The sequence below is a fragment of the Crinia signifera genome, chromosome 5, assembly GCF_055691185.1.
Source record: "Crinia signifera chromosome 5, ASM5569118v1, whole genome shotgun sequence".
Lineage (NCBI taxonomy): Eukaryota > Metazoa > Chordata > Amphibia > Anura > Myobatrachidae > Crinia > Crinia signifera.
Genome location: NC_139221.1, coordinates 200301609 through 200324586, shown reverse-complemented (window position 1 = coordinate 200324586; position 22978 = coordinate 200301609). Strand labels below are relative to the sequence as shown.

Below are 22978 nucleotides of genomic sequence, written 5' to 3'. Positions count from 1 at the left end.
TGCTGATGGAAAAGGAAGCCGGGAACATTGCTATCAATAACGAGGACCTCCACTGTCTGTACACACTAGATGGCATAGTAAAAGATATTGGTCAGAAGGGACCTTCTACCTGTTGTAGATGATTGCTGTAAATCAAAATGTATTTTATAATTATTATTATCATCCTTTATATGGCGCCTCAAGGGACCCGCAGTGCCCAATTATACCCCGTTCTCACTGCTAGGCAAATTCCCGGGTCTCGCATGTCGACTCGGTAATTTGCCTTTTAACACAGGTTTTTTTTTCAGTGTGTGTCTCCAACCCTGCTTTTTACCTGGGTTGGAGACCCGGGTATGCAAACATGGGTTGACCCGTTCACACTGCAAAAAACCCCGCGTTAAAAGGCAAATTACCTGGCAGAAATGCTTCACCTAGGAATTTGCCGAAGCAGTGAGAATGGGGTCCAGTGCTGCAGTCCCCGGGATTAAAATCCCGGGTAAAAGCCGTTTTGTTTACACTGGCAGTGTGTGAAAACGGCATAAGAGAACATAAACAAATATTCAAAACGAGAAACAGTGACTTAAGGGGCAATTATAGCCCATTTCTAAATGATCTGACTAGATCGCTTAGGAATGGAGCAAAGATCGCTCTGTGTGTGTGCCCTGCAGTGATGGTGATGCGCTGTCCAATGCGTCGCTATCGCCCACCGGGAAATTCAGTGCTTGTACTGGTTTTCCTACTAGATTGCAGTGCTTTGCCTCTAAACAATAGGCAAAGCCCCGCTCAGCACAATTACTTAGCACACATTATCACAGGTGTACCGCAATGTGTGCTGAGCGATCATACTCAGCACAGAACCCCGTCACTCAGCACAGAGGACGGGTCACCGCGGGGAATCACTGTGGAATAGAATAAGGGTACATAAATATAGCTGCATCAGCAGACGACACTGAGATAAGTTTCAGCGTAGCAGAAAACCCCAATATTTGGTGTAGACTAAAGGCCCCCACACACTAGAACGATTTTTTGGCCGATTGTCCGATTTCCGACCGATTGTCCGATAAATCGGCAGAAATCGGCCGATATATCGGACAATCGGCCAAAAAATCGTTCTAGTGTGTGGGGGCCTTTAGGGGGTATTCAATTTGGAGGTCACGGCGGTTGAGCTTGCTTAGTACACAATACAGCTGAGTTATAGGCACGTGAGTTAGAAGAGATGCAGGTATAGATTGTAGGTGAGTAATAAGAGCTGTAGTTGAAATGTAAGAAGGCAGCTGTGAGAACTAGAGGGAAGAGGACCCTACTCTTATGGCCATACATCTACAGATCGATTGCCAGATTGGGTTAGTTGGAACAATGACAGTTTTTGGCAGTTTTACAGCAATTCAAAGCAAATGGTCAACGGTCATTTGCTCTCATCCATTACCAGGATTTTGTTCCAATCAGCCCATTCTGACAATCGATCTGTAGATGTATGGCCACCTTAAGGAGCTTACAATCTAGAAAGAGGGGGAGACAGACAGGTGACATGAGGTGCAGGTAAGGAGACCTGATGGCAAGAAGTGAGCATGGCAGGGAGGGTCAGGAGATGAGGCAGCAGGTAGAGAATGGACAAAGTAGTCATCTCCCTCCTATCCTCCTCTCCCCCCTCCACCTGCACCTTTGACCCCTAGCAGCCCTGCACGGTGGCCCATGCCACAACACACCCTGCTAGGGGGCAGAAAGTGAATAGGGAATGCCCAGGATTGTGGAACCATGGCTCTGGTACAACAGTGTAGTTCAGAAAGATAAGTACAGAGTTACGGTAGGTAGTGTGAGAAGCAGGTGTATAGGGAAATATATAGTGCACAGAGAACTGATGTGGAATATGGCACACTGAAATGGATACAGAGAAAATATGACTTGTGATATTAGGTTGAAAAGAAAGTACTGGCTCTGAGCATATGTCTTGGAGACCTGCAGGCAGGGAGCTCAGAGAGCAGGCAGTCCAGGCTGTGCATTCAGTATGTGTTGGAGGTGGGAAAGTCCTTAGCTCACTGTTGTATGTTGATAGCAGTCTGTTTAGGTGATATTAGAAGGTAGATGGTAGACCTCCTGTCCTCTCCTGTGGATCTCCGGAATATCTCCAATATTGTTATTAATATTTCCACACACTTTACACTACACACTTAACAGCCACACACGCAAACAGCGGTCCAGATTCAGATTAAATAGAAGTATCTCAGACCTGTGTCTGGGCCTTAATTGATAGCCCCACCCACAGCAAAAGGTTTCCTGCTGTGAATAGGGAAAGTCCAATACACCCCCCACTAATACAATGTCCTTTCCTGCCCAAATACAGACTAAACAATTACAAATGTACGTTTTTCATTATCCAATTTACCATCAGGGTTTTGTTACAGCAGATAAAATCACTATGCAGGGATGTTAGGAATAATAATCCAATATACCTGTGGAGGACTGAAGATGGGCATTAGATCAGGTGAAGGATCTCCGGAATATCTCCAATATTCTTATTAATATTTCCGCACACTTTACACTACACACTTAACCGCTGCACACGGCAAACAGCCGTCCAGATTCAGATGCTACTGGCATCACGGATGGTGTAGTGGTTAGCATTACTGCCTCACAGTGCTGAGGTCATGGGTTCAATACGCACCATGGCTCTAACTGTGCGGAGTTTGTATATTCTCCCCGTGTTTGCATGGGTTTACTCAGTGTACTCCGGTTTCCTCCCACAATCCAAAAATATACCGGTAGGTAAATTTGCTCCCAACAAAAAATTAACCCTAGAATGTCTGTGTGTGCATGTATATGTGGTAGGGAGGGAGGTACTTGTTTCCTAGCACGGCGCCCACGATTCCATTGTACGTCAACTCATCGCACGCAATATTGCGGCATGCAATTTGATTTTTAATTGAACAAGCACACAGATGGGTGCTTACTATGTGATTCCATCATTTTATGTCACCCCCCCCCCCCCAATGTCAACGCCACCCCCACTATCAACGCCAGCCCGAAGCGTGGCGAGCGGTCTCTGACCTATTCATACCCCCACTATCCACGTCAGCGTGGAGTTGATTTTAGATAGTGTGGCGAGCCCGACGCGTGGCGAGCGCACGTGTAATACGAACCCGAAGCATTGCGAGTGGACACGGATTACTTTACATGTATTCTGCGGGGCCCGCGATTCAGGCTCGGTGGCTCGTTGCACTCGCCACACTATCTAAAATCAACTCCACGTCGATAGTGGGGGTATGAAATGGTCAGATGACTCCCCTCGCGGTGCTCGCTGCGCTCGCCATGCTTCGGGATGGCGTGGATACTGGGGGTTACATCTAATTGTAAGCACCCATCACATGTCATAGCATGGGTGCTTGTACAATGAAATATCGCATCACATGCCATTTGCTGGCATGCGATCCTATGTGATATTTCATTGTACAAGCACTCCTGTGCATTTAAAATGGAGATCGCATCGCACATCACTAATAACGGTACCCAATGCCATGTGATGGGCGCCGTGCTAGGAAACAAGTACCGGTATTGAATATAGATTGTAAGCTCCACTGGGGCAGGGACTGATGTGAATGTTCAACTGTACTCTGTAAAGCGCTGCGGAATATGTGTGCACTATATAAGAAACTGTTAATAAATAAATACTGGCAGCCCCAAAAACTGTACGTACTGTATCCTGCAATCCCATAATCCTATATAAATTCAATACTAGGAGTTACTCTGTTCAACTCCACTTCCTTGTGCTCTTCTTCATTGGCATTAATTATGCTTCCTTCTGCACTTACCATAGATGGGGCTCTCAGAAGGCAGCTGCTGTGTGTTTCAGCTACAAAAGTACAGATCTGTAAAGAATTAAATTGCTGCTGTTTTTGAGAACTTTCAGTTAAGAAGCAATGTGTAAAGGGATTTTCACCCCATTTGTAAGTGGTCTGACAATTTTGCTTAGAAACGAAGTACGGATCACTCAATGTTATAGCTCTGGACAATGTGCGGTCTCGTGTGTCGCCATTGCCCGCAGAGATTTTTAAAGTAATTTATTCACTGCTCTGTTGGCAATAGGGGATCGCATCGCATCGCACCTCCTGCAAAATCGCATGTGATCGCATGCGATTTTATAGGGTGCGATGCCATGCCATTAGCTATACTTGTATGACCTACAATGAGGTTTTACTGACGCCCTTACTATCACCGCCACCCCGAAGCATGGCGAGCGGTGGCGGAACACGTCCTCCCAACCTTTTCATACCCCCACTATCCACATCGGCATGGAGTTGATTTTATATAGTGTGACGAGCCCCGCACGGGGAAAGTGATTATGTTACATGTATTCCGCGTCCCCTCACCACGCTTCGGGCTCAGTGGCTCGCTGCGCTCGCCACGCTATATAAAATCAACTCCACGCCAATGGGGATAGTGGGGGTATGAAAAGGTTGGGAGAACGCGTTCCACCACCGCTCGCCACGCTTCGGGGTGGCGTGGATAGTGGGGGGTTCCTCAATCTCATTGCATCTCATATAAGTGTATAGTAAAGTAAATGGCATCGCACCCTATAAAATCGCATGCAAAAAGAGCAGTGAATAAATTACATAGGAAAATCGCATCAGATTGCATCGCACGCAAAAACTGCATGCGATTTGATGCGATTTTCTAACGCAGAATCGACCGCTAAGCAATTTGCTTAGTGGGCGCCGTGCTAGGAAACAAGTACCGTCTTTTCTTCTAGAATAGGCAAAGCCCCGCTCTGCACAGAGTGCTCAGCACACATTGCGATTAAGCATGTCGCTCAGCAAGAGAGGTCGGGTCATCCAAGTGTACGTGGCGAGATAGTATTAATGTCATGTCATGTCATGGCATGTCATGTTATGCTATGGAAAAGTTTAAAGCCCCATACACATTAGACAGGAAAGTAAAATATGTCATTTAGAAGGGCCTTCCTAAAGGCCCCCTTACATTAGTCCGACTTGTCCTAAGGACAAGTCGGATCTGATTTCCCCCTGCAGCTCCCCGGGAGGGGGACACACGATTAGGCACTGATGTGCCAAGTTTTGCAAATGATACATCGCATGCGATGTATCATTTGCAACTCCCGGGGAGCTACAAGGTGGAGGGAGCAGGGGGGCAAGGGACATCCAGGTGGCGGGTGGAGGATGCTGCGAGGTGGCTGGGGGGCGCTTCTAGTAGCCCAGAGGCAGCGGACGCTGCGGGGGACACAGGCGGCAGTAACGTAGAGGCAGGCAGGGGGAGCCGGGAGCTGTCAACGCTGGAGAAAAAAAAAGCCCATACAATGAATGGGCGGCCTGTGATTGGCTGAGCACTCTCTCAGCCAATTGCTGACTGGCTAAGAGAGCGCTCAGCCAATCACAGTCTGCCCATTCATTGTATGGGCTTTTTTTTTACTGCCGCCTGTGTCCCCCGTCCGCTGCCTCTGCGCTACTAGAAGCTCCCTGCTTCGGCTCCCCCTGCCCATCTTCCTCGCCAGCATCCGCCGCCTGTGTCCCCTGCCCGGCTGCACATAAGATTTAGCAAATCTTATGTGCAGCCGGTCCGACCTCCCGACTCTGACCCGATGCGCACAGGACCGCGCATTGGGTCGGACCGGGTGTCTATACCTGCGATTTGGCCCGATCCATCTGAATCGGGTGAAATCGGGACCAAATCGCATAGTGTATGGGGGCCTTAAAGCTGGGTACACATCTATACAATCCCTGTATTCTTGCGAGCGTTCAATCAACCATACACTCAATCATCCGTCCACAAACAGCAGCCAACACGCGCGTACACACCTATACAAATTTACTTGTGACGTCCAATCTACTCCCATCCAAACAATTGCAAGAAAAAGATTGTACCACCATACACACTCTCTCGATTTGGGCTATTGACACGTCATATATAAACAACATTATCATAATGGGTTGGGTTAAGGGCAAACCAAAACAAAGAGGAGTGAGCACAGAACCTAAACCAAAAGTGATTTATTTTTTTACATCAGTGCTGGCTGTGCAGAGAACACGCACGTAAGTACGTACGTTCATTCCGTTTGTTTTCTATCACTCCCATCATGACCTTGAGGAAAAGAAAGGTTCTTGCTGCTATGGCCACAACATTGCAGTCTATAAACACCCCTGCTGCACAGGTACTTGTAGTGCCACGTAAAAAATTAAGTCCAGCAAACCGCTCCTGAAGAACGGTGTAGCTGGCCATCTACATGTAGATAGCCGGTGGGGTGACTAGGGACAGACGTACTGCAAACTGGTATAAAGATGGGGTGCATGTCTACATGTAGACAGGTGGCACGTCTACATGTAGACAGGCGGCAGGGTGACTAGGAACATACGTACGGCAAACCACTATAAGGATGGGGTGCGCGTCTACATGTAGACTGGTGGCAGGTCTACATGTAGACAGGCGGCAGGGTGACTAGGGACAGACGTACGGCAAACCACTATAAGGATGGGGTGCGCGTCTACATGTAGACAGGTGGCAGGGTGACTAGGGACAGGCGTACGGCAAACATATTTTTAAATTGTGGGGTTCTACTTGTCTGCGCAAAAAAGGCTGCCTGTATTCTTTTGAGATAAGGGATACCACCAGACGGCAGGGTGACTAGGGACAGGTGTACGGCAAACCACTATAAGGATGGGGTGCTCGTCTACATGTAGACAGCCGGTGGGGTGACTAGGGACAGACGTACGGCAAACCACTATAAAGATGAAAGGAAGATATAATGAGGGAGAGGTGAACGCTTCTTGTTTACATGCTGTGCTGTAGGAGAGATCATGCAGCTAGTCAACGTCCACATGGGCGTTCCAGCTTTGGGAGTATAATCGCAAGAATGTCCAGCATATCGATCGAACGTGCGTACATACTGCACTTTTGTTTCGATATAGGCCCGTCCGGTTGGATGAATATTAAACAGCACTGAACCTTCGACAGACAAGACCGTTTTTGCCCGTTTATCGATCGTACAGCAGAAATCGGGACAGCATACACACCTATACAATTGAACGCCCGTTCGTCCCAGATCGAAAGAACGGCACGATGATTGTATAGATATGTATCCAGCTTAAGTCATATTTTACTGTCTCATCTAATGTAAGATACACTAAGCTTCAAAAGTGATAAAATAAAGAGTTATAAATAACCAACCAATCAACTCCTGCCTGACATTTTTCATACACAGTCTTTGACATGCAAATTAAGAGCTGATTGGCTGGCTGTTTATCACTCTCAATTTTATCACTTTTGAAGCGTTGTGCATCTGGCCCCTAGTGTGCACAAGCATTATTGTTAACATGTACAGACGAGGGAGGTCCTTTTAACAATGGCCATGCATGCTTCCCTGCTGGCATTGGCAAGTGTGTATGGACTTGACAATGCAGGCACCCCGCCGGATCCTCGCCACCAACAATATTGGTGTTGGTGGGGATTGCCTAATGTGTATGGGGCTTAAGTCTTGCAAAACAAATATGCATCTATAACCCCCAGGGTACATCTAGTATATACCTGTATGTGTTATGTATATCTGTACTGTAACTGTTTAACTGTACCTAGCTGGCTGTTGCACAGCAATCCAAACCAAATTCCTAGTATGCGCAAGTATACCTGGCCAATAAAGCTGATTCTGATTTTTCCAGAACACCTCAGCTTGCTAAAATGCCTGTCTATTACTGGTCATACATAGGTTGTTCTACATCCATTTAGTAGTTTGTTGCAGTGAAGAAAAAAAAAAGCTTGTGATTTAATTTAGGGCCATCTCTAATTCAGGTCCCTTATATTTGTTGCCAGACCTACATGTGCAGGAAAGGACCCCTTTGATCCCATATACTTGCATCTAGCTGGGGCAGTGATAGAAACATGAGGCATTAGAATAAGAATCAACTTTATTGGCGAGGTATACTTGTGTTTACTATAAATTTGTTTCTGGTTTACATTATGACAGCCTGGTAGGTAGCATGAAGTACTTTTGATAGAATATATACATCTCTGCCACCCTGATAATTGCTTCAGTGTATTGTCCCCTGGTGTAACTATCCTTATTTACCATGTACTTGTCCTAAATTGTCTTCTACTGTAATTGTTTATTGTTTTTTTGCTCATTTATGTATTGTTTGGCGCTGCTGAACCCTTGTGGCGCCATGTAAATAAACAATAATAATATATACAGACATACACTAAATATAACAACGGACACAGTGCAAATTGCTTTGCAGTGGGGTTAATCCAGCCATCCAGTCATTTGTTTATCAGGTGGACAGCCTGAGGGAAGAAACTTTTAAGGCTTCTGGTAGACTTGACAGGTATGGCACTATATCGCCTGGTGGCAGCAGGTTAAACAAGTCGTGGCCAAGTCCTCATCAATGTTATGAGGAGGTACATCATTGTCAGAGCACACACCCACACCATAATCTGGTTACTAGGAGATACAACAAATATGAGCATAAGGTTTTTAAAAGCTCTGTAAATCTAGAAAGCCTTTTATTGTGTATCCTGAAGTCACATGAAAGGAATATGTTTAACTTGCACATGCCGGATGCTGGAAGACCTGGGCCCCTGGTCTGTGATGGCAGAATATGGGAGCCCAGCTCTGTGTTTGCTCACCTAGGACAAGCAGAAAGGAATCTGAGTTCTGAGAAGAATGGGAAAGTTGCAAACATGGAAGGTTTTCCTTTTCTTAGTGGGATGGAATGTGGGAGGGGAAACAGGAGGACTTAGGGGGGAGGTGTCACTGACATGGACTCTACACTGGAGTGGTGCTTTGTGCAGCGTGGGTCTGTGCCTGCTGTGATGTACTTGTAGTTTGGTACCTCTCTGCATTTTGGAGGAGTGCTTTGCTGATCTGAGCTGGAGAGAAACACAGGAGAACAGCAATCAGACGTATTATATAGTGATTCCTAATAGTGATTAGGAGCTGCAGACCTTAGGACTATCGCCCAGAGCCTGGGACTGATCTGGGAGCCTTCCCGAGCCATGGCCACTTCACCATGCAGCAGTAGCGGGGTTTCCTCGTCCTCCTCCTCCGGCTTCAGCATGGACACTGGCCTGGAAATCAAAACCAAATCTGTGGAGCAGACCCTGGTCCCCCTGATATCTCAGGTAATGATCTTTGCAGCAGAGGGAACTAACTCCCTGCATTAGTAGCCGGCTGCAGCCTGTGGTGCGCAGGTCAGTCACAGCCAGCACAGTCTGATCTCAGCTACATTATGCGGAGCAGTAAGTTACCAGTAACATACGTCACATGGAGCCTCATCTGCATAGAATAACCTGGCTGTGTGACAGGGGCTATCCACAGCCTGGGAACACCACTGCTGAGCCCCTGGCTGGCTTGCCCTGTGCTTGTATTATTGTTGGGGGAGGATGGAGCAGCTTGGGGGCTGACACAGAATTCCTATAAAATCACGGTATTATTTCTCTGACACTCAGGCTTTAGTAGGGACATGTGCACATAATGATGACACTATTATGATCGCACTGGCTGGTCCAGGTCTCTTTAACTGCTTGGGTGATTTAACGATCTGGTGTCCCCTCTGTACTAAGCTGCAGATCCAAGTGCCTTTCAGATATTGGTATGTATAGAGAGAGATCTGCATATGTAGGTCTGTATATTGCTGCTGTACTGTACCTGCTCTTGTGTCTTGTAGTTCTGTATTCCCTGGCTACAATGTATCAGTGCGATCAGGAATCGTCACAGGCTGTGTGTGCCTCTACTGTATAAGGAGCAAGTGCATGACTGCTCAGAGTTCCTCGTAGTCTGAGATATAGCTGCTATATCCTGGTCCTTTCTTATCAGAAACCTCAGGTTACACATAATAAATCCCTTTTATCTGCCTGCCAGCAAGACCTTTTAAATCTCCGCAGACTGTTATCAATTAGGGCGTATATGGCTATGTTCACGATGGCATTTTATTAGAGGTTCTTACACATTGTTGCTAGCAAAGTGTTTTTAAAGCAACTTTGTATGTCATGGTTGCATTAGGAGAACACAGCAGATACATTAGTTATGACATCAGTGCTACCCAGAAGGTTATGGGACTGTGCAGCAAGCAGGACATACAGTACTGTAGTGCCATGAAGCTTGTAGCTAGGAACATTCTGTTATGTTAGTGGGTAGTATTATACAATGATGAACAAAGTGATATTGTGTTTGTGTTCCCTCATGATGTGTAATAAACCGGAATGACTCTAGGGCAATCACCCTGCCACTGGTTTATTCTGCAGAGAAGAAAAAAAAAGTGTAAAATAAAACAATAACAATTTCTAGTTCACTGCTAATGGGAATGACAGCAGTTGTCCAGCACATATTTACAATAGTTGTTTTGCCCCCTTTCTTCAGAGTTTACATTCATTAATTGTGATGATAATGTGCTTAAATGTCTCAGCCTAAGATAAGAAAATCGTTATCTATCTGCATTCAGAGTAAGCCAAAATTGGGTAACTTGAAATCGGTTTATTGCTTGATGCTTGTGTATTTGCTATGGTTCTTTAATTTGCAATAAAAAATACAGTCACACTGAGGCTAGAGTAGCCTGCAAGAAAAAAAAATAGTTTTTCTAAAAAATAAAAGCTGATTGTCATAGAACTTACCCAAACTATATTGCATACTGTTTTAAGATGTCTGCAGGGGCTACCAGGCTCCACCACCTCCTCCCTGCACCCAGAAGAGGTGCAGAGGAGAGGAGGTCACTGGTCCAGGTAGCACATCAGGATGCTGCCTAGACAGATGTGAGGGGGTGGCAAAGCCCTGGCGGTGGAGCTTTACTGCATGTGAAAATTGAGTGGATCCCACCCAAAGACCTTAAAATCCAGTTTTATTGAAATGGTGAGACAAAAATTGATAAAAACAAAAGACAATTCTTTGTGGCTAGGTATGTGGAGAACTAGTTGGACAGACAATTTGGTCATTTGGAGGAAAGTTGATCTGATGTATGTCCAACATAACTGTATGGAAAAGTAAATACACCACTGTTAAATTGAGGAACTTTAATACTATTGCATAGCAATAGTAAGGAAAACATTTAAAAAGTGAATTGTGTGCAATACCTTGTTTTATTAACATAATTCAAATTGCACTGGAGCACATATATTGAGCATACATGAGATACGATCCACTTGGTCCATCTAGTCTAGTGGTTCTCAACCTCGGTCCATAAGTACCCCCAACAGTGCATGTTTCCCAGGTCTCCACACAGAATTACAAGTGAAATAATTAGCTCCACATGTGGATCTTTTAAAATGTGTCGGTGAGTAATGAGTGGACCTGTGGACCTGCTGAGTGACCTAGAAGAGGGGAACTGTTTTGGGGGTACTTGAGGACGGAGGTTGATAACCACTGTTCTAGTCTGTCACTTTTTCAGTCAGATATGTATATTACTTTAGAACAATGGTAATCTACTTTGGTAAGAAATTATGAATGATTTAATTACAATAATTTGAACTTTGCACCTCAGTTGATGATATTATGACCAATATCAATTCAGAAGGGCAAAATGAACAATATTGGTTGAAAAATTCTAACCCAGGGATAGCCAACTCCAGTCCTCGAGAGCTACCAACAGTTCACGTTTTCCAGCTCACCTCACATGTACACAGGTGAACTCATTACTGACTGACACATTTTAAAAGATCCACAGCTGGAGCTAAATACTTTACTTGTGATTCTGTGAGGAGACATGGAAAACGTTAACTGTTGGTAGCTCTCTAGGACTGGAGTTGGCTACCCCTGGCCTAACCCAAACTATATTGCATACTGTTTTATGATGTGTGCATTGTATATCACCCTGGAATGTGCAAGCTTCTTTGCTACTATTTTAGTTGACCTCCAAAGTGGGTATTCAATTAGCTGTGCTGAATTACTGCTGCTTGTCAAATCGCTGGGGACGGATAGCTGGCATTTATTGGAAATATGCTGAGCATTATCCCTGATAACTAGCCCTCAGTGCCGCTAGAACACATGGGTTCAGATACTTATCCCAGATGCCATGTGTTATTAAACAAATATGGAAATTGAATGCTGCCCAAAGTATGCAGTATCTTGGTGATGAATTTTGAGAATGTGATTTATGTTTAAAAAACAAAATGGTCTCTATCTTTAAGTTGTTAGAAGCTTCCTCCTTGTCATGCCTGGGGTCTGAGACAGACTGACGAGGACCTCAGGTGTAGGCTCGGACCAATATATAAATCGGGGAGACTTGAGCAGACCTTAGTACATGCAAAAGCACCGTAGTGAATCCATAGACAGGAAACAGGCAAACCTAAAAATACAACCAGTTTTATTATGGCAGATGGAAACAGAAGGTTGTACTTGGCAACAGATGAAACGGTAACGTATTTAATTGGTAACAGTAATAATGGAGGCAAGGGGACAGTTGCAGTGCAGAGCACTGATGAAGTCCATATGAGTCTATGAGCCAATAACCTCCAGAGGGGCAATACGTTACGTGGAGTTGCAAATTAGACAATCAATGGCTTCCTATTCTTTGTATGGTTTTTTTTTTGTTAAGTGCTCTGCTCCTGCCCGGCTCCCTGTACAGCCCCCTGCTCCTGCCGAAGGCAGCGGCTCCCTGCGCAGCCCCTGTTGCTCCCTCCACCCGGCTTGTGTTCCCAGTACCTGACGGCAGAAGCTTCCTCCTCTGCCCGGCATCCCCCGCCCGCTGCCATCAACCGCCCGCATGGCTCCGGGCTGCATATAAGATTTAGCAAATCGTATGTGCAGCCTGTCCGACCTCACGAGAGTGATCCAATGCGCACGGGACTACGCATCGTGTCAGATGGAATATCTCCTCCGAATCTGGTGAAATCGTGCCCAAATCGCCTAGTGTATGGGGGCCTTTAGTCTCTCTAGGAAGCATGATTGCAGTCTAATTGCAGCTGGCTGGAATACACAGAAGTGAATAGCAGAATGACAGGCAGAATGACAGGCCAGATGCACAGGATTCAGGCAGGATTGTGACACTCAAAACAACTTTGGCCAACCTCAGGGATCTTGCCAAAACTTTGTGGTGGAGATGGTGGTAGACTTGAATATCTTCACCTCTCTAAGGGACTTTTCGGTCCTTTGGTTAAGGAATATCAAAGTCTATTCTGTGTTTGATGATGCAATAGAGAACATTATACCATTAAAGGGTTCTGTGTTATGTGAAGAAACCATATCCTTTCCATTTTATGAAGGGTCCCATACCCAAGCCCCTAGCACAGTCAGAGCACTACACTGTGTGATTAAAACAATCATCTCAGGGTTAACTATATTAAGTGTTACAGCTACAGAGTTTACCCATACTTGCCTACCTGACCCTCTCCGTTTGGGAGAAAATGCTTTGCTTCTGGACTTCCCTGGTAATGTATGATTGCCATCACCTGTGGGGAGCTAGGTAAAGGTGTCTCACCACAGGTGATGGCAAGTATGAGTTTACCTAGGTCCTTGATGGCTAACCTTGACACTGAACTACACATCCCAGCATTCTCTGCTTCAGTTTTTTTATTTGGCCATTCTAAATCTGATGCAGAGCATGCTGGGATGTGTAGTTCAACAACAGCTGGAATGTCAAGGTTACCCAACAAGGACCTAGGTAAACTCATACTTGCCATCACCTGTGGTGAGACACCTTTACCTAGCTCCCCACAGGTGATGGCAATCATACATTACCAGGCATTCCCAACCACGGTCCTTGAGGCACACCAACAGTGCAGGTTTTAGTAATATCCAGGCTTCAGCACAGATTGAATCAAACTGTTCTCAAGCCTGGATATCACTAAAACCTGCACTGTTAATGTGCCCTGAGGACCGTGGTTGGGAATGCCTGCCCTAGGGTGACAGAATATGCTCTTGCTGTATCGATTTTAATGGATAGATACAGCAAGAGCATCTACTATCATCCTCCATAAAATAAATAGCTGTGAACAGGAAAACACTGTGTATACAAATGTAGGTGTTCTTTAGTTTAGAATATTTTATGAGTTGCATTAACCTGATCATGCTGTGTTCTCGATGGACTTGACATAATGCTGCAGGCCAGAGTCCATGATTGTGTCTTTGTGGATGAACATTTTAATATGAACTGGGGAATCTAATTCAGAAGACAGAAAGTTTTTAGCCATATGTGTTCAGGCCCATACACACTGGGAGACTTTGAGCTAAAAGCAGCTTTGATTACTTTCTTCAGCTGCTTTCAGCTTGAATATATGGGGCAGCAATGAGCGGTGAGCACTAATGCGCGCTCCCTAATCATCGCTAGCCCGGACGCTCATCTGCTGGTTATTACCAGAATGCCACTGCTTGGGATCATGGCTGACAATTGTTTAGATGTTGCAGCTTTTAACCCGCTTTCATACAATGGCAATAACCTATTCATCATCTATTGTCAACACTTTAGGATGACAGTGTCCTGTGCTGGAATACATTTGTCTGTACAATCAGTCTATTCTTCTGACTTACATTTCAGACACAACTAAATTATTCCTTTGCCTGAAGCAGGGGAAGTTGGCAAGGCTGCCGGTTGTTACATACTTTTTAGGTTAATGTTGAAGATTTGATTCTGTTGTGTGTCTGGTGATTACTTTGTGTGTATATAACCATAAATTCACTTCCAAAATGTTTCTGATAGCTATCTGGTTACCAGAAGAAGCTCTGCCCGACACCTAATGCCATATATTCTGTATAAGTTCAGTTTATATAATACGTACTTTTAGCATGCAGTCTTCCCGTGTCTGCAGTAAATATGTTTTATGGGCCTTGCTTCTGAAGGCTTTCTTGGAGGGAATTGTCGTAGTTACTGAGATATGTGCACATTTCAGTTCAGTTGCAAGCTTATAAATAAATGGCAGGTTGTATTTCTAAGCCAGTCAGTTGCTGCTGACATGTACATACAGTCTGTAAATAATACTCACCCAATGTTCTTAAGTGGTGCTGTGCATATTTACTACCTTCGTGCTGGACCTGTTCCACAGCTGCATCCGTTATAGACACATTGCCTGATTTATGTTTGGAAAAAGGCGTGTAAAGCTGAATTACATTTTTTTTTTTTTTTTTTACGTTAACTGAAAAGTAGTACAGGTTGAGTATCCCTTAACCGAAATGCTCCGGACCACAAGTATTTCGGGTAAGGGATTATCCCGGTTTTTGGAATATTTTTTTTTAATATAAAGTTAGCTGGTCCCCCTGTGTCCACTGTGGCCTTCAGTATCCTCTTCAGCGGTCCCAGGGGTGCATTGCGCGAGTTTGCAGGCGCGATGGTGACACCACCCGCGCACTGCACTCCTAGGACCGGAGATGCCTCTGAAGAGCATCCTGAAGCCCCGCCGTGAAGGCCGGGGACGTGGTGAGTATGAAAAAAGAGGCGAGGGGGGGGCACACAAAAAAACAAAAACCCCGAAATATTCTAAAAAACAGGGATCTTACACTGTATACATTTTACAAAAAAGTTTTGAGCAGAGGTATAAATAGAGGTGGGTCTCTAGGCAGCTTCAACTTGCCATGAGTTTACCTCTTGCTATTATCAGTGCCTGAGGCTATTCAATTGCAGCCTGCAGTAAGCCCACAGGCTCTGAGGTACAAACAGAAATTTGCTGTAAGTAGGATATTTTTGCCTTTTACTGTGGCAACATCCAGGGCCGTTTCTAGACAATTTAGCTCCTAGGGCGAAGAAAAAAAAATGCGCCCCCCCCCCCCAATACATAACATGGGATAATAGAAATTACGCGCGTCGTAGGTGCGCGCCGAAATAGGGGGTGTGGCTTAATTTTAAAAGGGGTGTGGCTTAATGTGAGGCGTGGTCTAGCAGGAAAACAATTACCTTATATCACACTTTTGCAACCTGCATGACCAGACATTGGTTGCTGCAGGAATTGTTATTGTCCTCCCGCACTTAGGTTGGCCGGCTGAAGGCCACACACAGTGACCTAGTACGCCTCACAGATCAAGGCCAAACAATGACAGGCTACTTAAATAATTATACACTATTTATCCGTGATGCCAATTACACATTACGCCGTACACTGTGATGACGATTACATATTACGCCGCACACCATGATGACAATTACACATTACACCGCACACCAAGATGCCCATTAGACCCCACGCTGTGATGGCAATTACACAATACTCCACACATCGTAATGCCCATTACACATTATGCCCCATGTGCCGCTGCCGCACAACTGATGCCGTTTACTAATATGCCCCCACAGTGCCAGATATGCCCCCACAGTGCCAGATATGCCCCCACAGCGCCACACATATGCCCCCACAGCGCCACACATATGCCCCCACAGCGCCACACATATGCCCCCACAGTGCCACACATATGCCCCCACAGTGACACAAATATATGCCCCCACAGTGCTACACATATGCCCCCACAGTGACACAAATATATGCCCCCACAGTGCTACACATATGCCCCCACAGTGCCACAAATATATGCCCCCAGTGCCACAAATATATGCCCCCAGTGACAGAAATATATGCCCCCACAGTGCCACACATATGCCCCGTGACAGAAATATATGCCCCCACAGTGCCACACATATGCAACCAGTGACAGAAATATATGCCCCCACAGTGCCACAAATATATGCCCCCACAGTGCCACACATGCCCCCAGTGACAGAAATATATGCCCCCACAGTGCCACAAATATATGCCCCCACAGTGCCACAAATATATGCCCCCACAGTGCCACAAATATATGCCCCCACAGTGCCACAAATATATGCCCCCACAGTGCCACACATGCCCCCAGTGACAGAAATATATGCCCCCACAGTGCCACAAATATATGCCCCCACAGTGCTACACATATGCCCCCACAGTGCCACAAATATATGCCCCCACAGTGCTACACATATGCCCCCACAGTGCCACAAATATATGCCCCCACAGTGCCAAACTCACTTTTTCGTTTTCCATGCTGCTTCCTAGGGGAGGGGAGCGCATAATGCCTCTCTCCTTCCCCTTCAGTGTGTGTACCTGAGCTGAGCCGTCAGCCATTCATATCTCGCGCCCGAGATCTGATTGGCTGACAGCGGCAGCCCAGTGACTTGAGCGAGGGGACGGAGAGACGCACGATGCGTTCCCCTCCCCTCTCCAGCGTGTAGTCCGGCCGGCCGGGGAGACAGCGGCGGCGGCTGCGGCGGCTATGGTAGCTGCGGCTGCGGCGGCTACAGGGTTTTGGGGGGGGGGTTGGGGTTGGGGGGAGACTGCCAGTCGCCCTGGCTGTTTCAGAGGCGGACAAGCCGTGCGGCGCCCCGGGCTGCTGCACGGCTTGTCCGCCTCTAGAAACGGCCCTGGCAACATCCATCCATAGCTATGTGCACTTGAATCCTGGAATCTGTGGTTTACCATGGGAAGAAATATGTTTAGTATTGAATAGCTCTAAGCGTTCAAATTGAATCTGAGGTCTTCCGCATTAAGCCCTGTGGCTAATTGAATATGAACTATTAATGTTTCAGGCATTATAACACTTTTTGTGTATTCTAATTGTAGAGAATTTCTTTATTTATTAAGTTTCTTATATAGCGCATGCTTTACAGAGAATATTTGAACATTAACAACAGGTCCCTGCCCCAGTGGAGCTTATGCTGGGCATACATCAAGGCGATTTGGGCCGATTTCGGCCGATTGTGACCAATCGGCCCGTTAAATCGGACCAAATCGCCTCTCCCTGACATGTAGTCGGGTCCGATGTGCGGTCCCGTGCGCATCGGACCCGACTAAGTGGTCGGACCGGCTGGCCGTCCGACCACCCGTTCTGGGACGGGCGCTAAGCAGTGATGCATGCGATCCATCACAACGGATCACATGTGTCCCTGCCGCCAGAAGGTCCCGGCGGCTTGCAGTCCATCGGGTGTCCGTACACTGCTGCGAGACGTCGCAGGCAGTGTATGGGCACCTTTAGTCTTCATTCCCTACCACACGTACACACACACACATTCTAGGGTTAATTTGTTAGGAGCCAATTTACCTACCAGTATATTTTTGGATTGTGGGAGGAAACGGGAGTACCCAGAGGAAACCCATGCAAGTACGGGGAGAATATACAAACTCTGCACAGTTAGGGCCATGGTGGGAATCGATCCCATGACCTCAGTGCTGTGAAGCACCATTACACCATTCTTACTACTGTTCTCTCTCTGGTACATCACATTTATACATGCAATTAATACAATTTCAGTGAATTATTTCTGCACATATATAATTTACATGACCTTGTGGGGTTTTAAAATCTGAAACCATGGGTATTTTTGTGTTTATAACAGTTGGCAAAAGTCTTACAAGTTGTGTTTTTGTTAAAAAATTGCTCCTCAGAAATAATAGTTGCTTGAGTAGTTTTGTAGTGTTGTTTTGGGCTTTTTATATTCAGTGCATTGGTAGCTTAGCAATCAAATTAATAAAGCAGCATAAATACAGAATATAGGAGTAGATGTATGAAGCAGTGATAAGGGAGGAGAAGTGGCCCATGGCAACCAATCAGCAGTGACGTAACCTATCATATTTTCAAACAGACTTGTGGAAAGGGAATCTGAGCGATCAGTGGCACTTTGCGGGTACTTTTTAGCACTTGTGATGTATCACACATAAAAAGAAAAAAAAACAGCACAGCATTCTTGTTGATTCACAAGGCTTCGAATCAGCAGCCTTGCAATTCCATGAAACCCCACCCTGCAAATGTAGGCCCAGCTGCCCCCCCACCCTCACAGCACGGGTTCGCCCGCACAGGCTAGGAATGTAGCATAAACATCCATTTGTATGCTGCTGGTAACCTCCCACATGTTTCGACGGCCGCCGACCATCGAAAGATGTGGAAGGTACACGCATATAAAAGTGACTTTCAAGTTACTTCCATATGCGTGTACGCTGGGACGGAAATGGGTGGGCAGCTGACATCGGGAGATTACCATGAGAATGCCTAGCATTCTCATGGGAACGCCCATGAAATGCTGGGCATTCCCATATGTTAATGGGTCTGCCTGGCGCCCCCCACACGCCGTGCACCCGGGGAAACCTATGTCTGCACATGCGCAGAAACACAACATCGGTCCTGAGGACCGAAGGAACATGAATAACCCTCTAAGTGCCAAATCTGATACAAGCCCTCTTGGGGAGCTGCCAGGGGAGTTCAAGGGAAATTTAGTCCAATTTGTGCCTCAGAAAAGTTGGATAAGTGTATGGCGTCCTTTAGAGGTGAAGCTTAAATCCACAGTTTGTCCAAGAAAAAAAGTCAGGTGATGTCTGATCCACATATTAAGCAGACATTGCATGAAGTTAGAGCACCCAAGACTGTTTTTCACAACCAAGAAAACCAAAGAAGTTGTTGGAATACTGGAAATATGTTCCATTAGTAATACCAAACATCAATCCTAAATATATAAAAAATATCATTATTTTACTGGGAAGTGCATAAAAAAGTTACATTTAGTTTTTATAACCTATGAATACACAAGCTTAGGTTTGTTCCAAAATATTTTTATTGAATCTCGTAAAATAGAACATTGATACATCACATCCTAATTCGGATGATATTGGCACAGTAACATCAATAGAGATTCAAAACATTTTCTAACATTTTCTATATTTATAACAGTTCACTATATATACATGAGACAAGGAGTAGACTCCCGAGTTCCTAGGGTGTTGAAAGTTTTTAACAAATGGTGTTGGGAGAGACTCTCCATTTATCAGCCTGTTTTTGTCATTTAATTAATATAGTGGAAATATCCTAGGTCATATATAATAACAAACCAACAACAAATAAATTAACTGTGAGTAGTATCAAGAAAAAAGTATGTAAACGTATATTCTGGTCCTACCCCAACATGGCAGGCATCCAGAAAAATATGAACCTTAGTGCCTGCCCAGCAGCCGTCCCGGACCGCCGACCCATCCATGGAGAGATCCTCTTGGCGTAAAAGTCAGGAGAAGAAAAGTCGAGGAGTAAGAATAGGGAGTAATAAGAAAAAAATGAACAAGGTATAGAGTAGGAATATGTAGTAAGGAGGAGGGGGAGGGAGATGGAAGAGCAAAAGGGGAGAGAAGGGGTATGTTTCTAGGTTAGTGTAAAGGAGCTTTAATCATCAAACTATGGTAATTGGTGGGGTGTTCTGCAGTTGCTGAAGAGAGTACCAGGATGTATTTTGGAAACATCCCTGTATGGCCTGTTTGGTGCGGGAAGGGAGCGTATGAATGAATTTATTCCAACAGGCAAATAGTTTAGGGGTGAGGAGTTCTTTGTGAAGTGAAGTTTCCAGCCAGTCCATCGTGAACAAGAAGAAGCTTAGGTTTGTTAATAACTTGGTACTTGTGGATTATCACGGCTCCCACGATGGCCATCGCACATGAAAAAATCACATCGCATGCGATTTCTAACTGAAAAGCATCCAAATGCATTGGAATTAGTATGAAACATGTTCAATGGCCCCCAAATGGCATTTTTGAGGCTGTACCACCCCCACTATCAACGCGAACCCGAAGCGTGGCGAGCGGCGGCGGTACGCGTCCTACGACCTTTTCATACCCCCACTATCCACGTCAGCGTGGAGTTGAGAATAGAAAGTGTGGCGAGCGCAGCGGATACCTTCACAGGTATACGCGTCCGCTCGCCACGCTTCGGGCTCGGTGGCTCGCTGCGCTCGCCACACTTTCTATTCTAAACTCCACGCCGACATGGATAGTGGGGGTATGAAAAGGTCGTAGGATGCGTACCGCCGCCCCTCGCGGGCTCGCTGCGCTCGCCACGCTTCGGGTTTGTGTTGATAGTGGGGGTGGTACAGCCTCAAAAATGCCATTTGGGGGCCATTGAACATGTTTCATACTAATTCCAATGCATTTGGATGCTTTTCAGTTAAAAATCGCATGCGATCAAATCGCATGCGATTTTGACAAAAAAACGGCAAAAATCGCATGCCACTATATATGGCATGCGATGGGAGCCGTGATAATCCACAAGTACCAATAACTTAAATACTCAAAATTTAACAAAGTAAATTTTTTAGCTCAAGTGCAAATGTACTGAAAACAAATACTTGCGAAATAGTGCTGCTCAAATAAAATGGAAATGATTGTGTTTATAAGTGCTAAACATGACTTGACAGTGACAAATCATTTGCAGAACTATTTAAAAAAATTACATTTAATAAATTAAAGAGGGACCTAAAGCATACTTACTGTATTGGTTAAAGTGGGAAAAAAGTTAAAATTTGCTAAGTTATTTGAAAATGCGATTGGATGTTTCAATTTTTTATTTCCCTTAAGAAGTGAGATGAGAAATGTTTAATTAGTAGAGATATTGGTTAACTTCCCCTGTGGTACTGTAATTTCCTTTTAAATTTCCATCCTTTTCCTAATAGTTTGGCAGCTCATGTTGTTCCATTTGAGTTCCCATGATTCTTTTTGCATACGTTGGAAAAGTTATTACAAAATATCAGTGTGTATAGGGCAGCGATGAGTGGTGAGCGCTGCTGCGCAACTCCCTCATCATCGTTGCTGGACGCAGCTCATCTGCTGGTATTACCAGCAGATGAGCGGCTTTGTGGATGGCTTTTCCATAGTGCTGCGCTATGGAAAGCCGTCCACCCCCTGCTGACAGTGCTGGGCAGGGGAAAAGTTTTTCTAAGTGTGTATGCACTTAGCGGCTTCCCCCCGACAATGACCACGATCATCGCTGTCCATACATGCTGGGCAAAATTGCCCAGTGTGTATGGACCTTTAGAGTTACTAAGTAGCACACTGGCCATCGACTAATTTTTTGTTTTCGGGTCATCTTAATCAACCCTTTCATAGATGTGGATAGGGAACGCCACTCAGTTTGGGCTGATGGATACAGTGCTATTGTACCAGAGTAATCCAATATAGTGTTTTTTTTGTGTGTGTAAGTAAAATGTGTGTGTTATGCAGTTTTGAAAAATATGAATTCCACTACAATGGCTTTAGCTCTGGCCAAATCATTTACTACTGTAGTCAGTGCTATCTCTTTGGAGTGTTGAGAGTGAAAGCCTGGCTGAAGTGAGTCCAATAAGTTGTGAGGCAGGTATAGGAAGTCTCTGAAGTAGCTTGGAGAGGCAAGGGAGCTGAGAGATGGGACGGTAGTTAGACAGTTTGGATAAGAATTTTTTTTCCAGAATGGGAGTAATAAGTGCATGCTTGAACAGAGAAGGAAACATACCAGTAGAGAGATGTTACAGATTTTGGTTAAGTTTTGGATAAGCAGAGGAGACATGCCAATGGGCTCAGGAAAGGAAGTGAGCAGGTCAATGGGGTAGGAAGACCCTGACATTTCATCTTGGATTTGATCAATCTTGTCCTTGAAGAAGGAAGCCAGTTCTTGTGCACTAACAGTAGCTATTGTGGATGGTACAGAGTAATATGAATGTATTAAAAAGTCGCTTGGGGTTGGTGGCATGAGAAGAGATGAGATTGAATATATGTTTGTTTAGCAGTGTCCTGAGTATTACGATAGGAGTGGTAGGTAGTCTTGAATGTGAGAGAGTCTCTTGGATTCCGAGATTTACACCACTGACATTCCACTCTTTGTGATAGTTTTTGTACGTTAGGTCTCTTGCCACGGTTGGCATCTAACCCTACGTGGATTGTGAGAAGTAGCTGAAGCAATTTCTTCAAGGGCTGTTTGTAGAGTCTGGTTCTGATTGAACTTCAGATTGATGTGATGTTAATTCAGATGGAACTTCAAATATGTGAATGTGAGTGATGGAACCAGTGGTAGGACTGAGTATGTGCACAATTGGTACAGTAATATTCCAGGCCTGGATTTGTGTGTTGGAAGTGGAAACCACACGTGACAGTGCTGCAGAGGAGGCCGTGTCTGATTGTGTAAGCCAAGTCTCTGTAATAGCCAGCAAATTGAAGTTGCCAGAGATAAAGCGTTCTTAATTTGCTGCAAACAGGGCGTGCATTCAATAAGGCACGTTTTATTGACTTGGAGGGTGATGGGAGAGATGTGATGTTTATGAGGTTATCTAGCTATGTT

General features: G+C 45.2%; 1 protein-coding gene across 1 annotated transcript in view; it reads left to right on the top strand.

Moving 5' to 3' along the window:
* The first annotated feature begins 8747 nt into the window (after nt 1–8747).
* The window catches only part of CTNNAL1 (catenin alpha like 1), a 214956-nt gene continuing 200725 nt past the window's right edge, over nt 8748–22978 (top strand). The window contains exon 1 of the mRNA XM_083188427.1: nt 8748–9096. Within this exon, the coding sequence (XP_083044553.1) occupies nt 8971–9096 (126 nt within the window). The 5' untranslated portion in view covers nt 8748–8970. The remainder of the gene's footprint in view (nt 9097–22978) is intronic.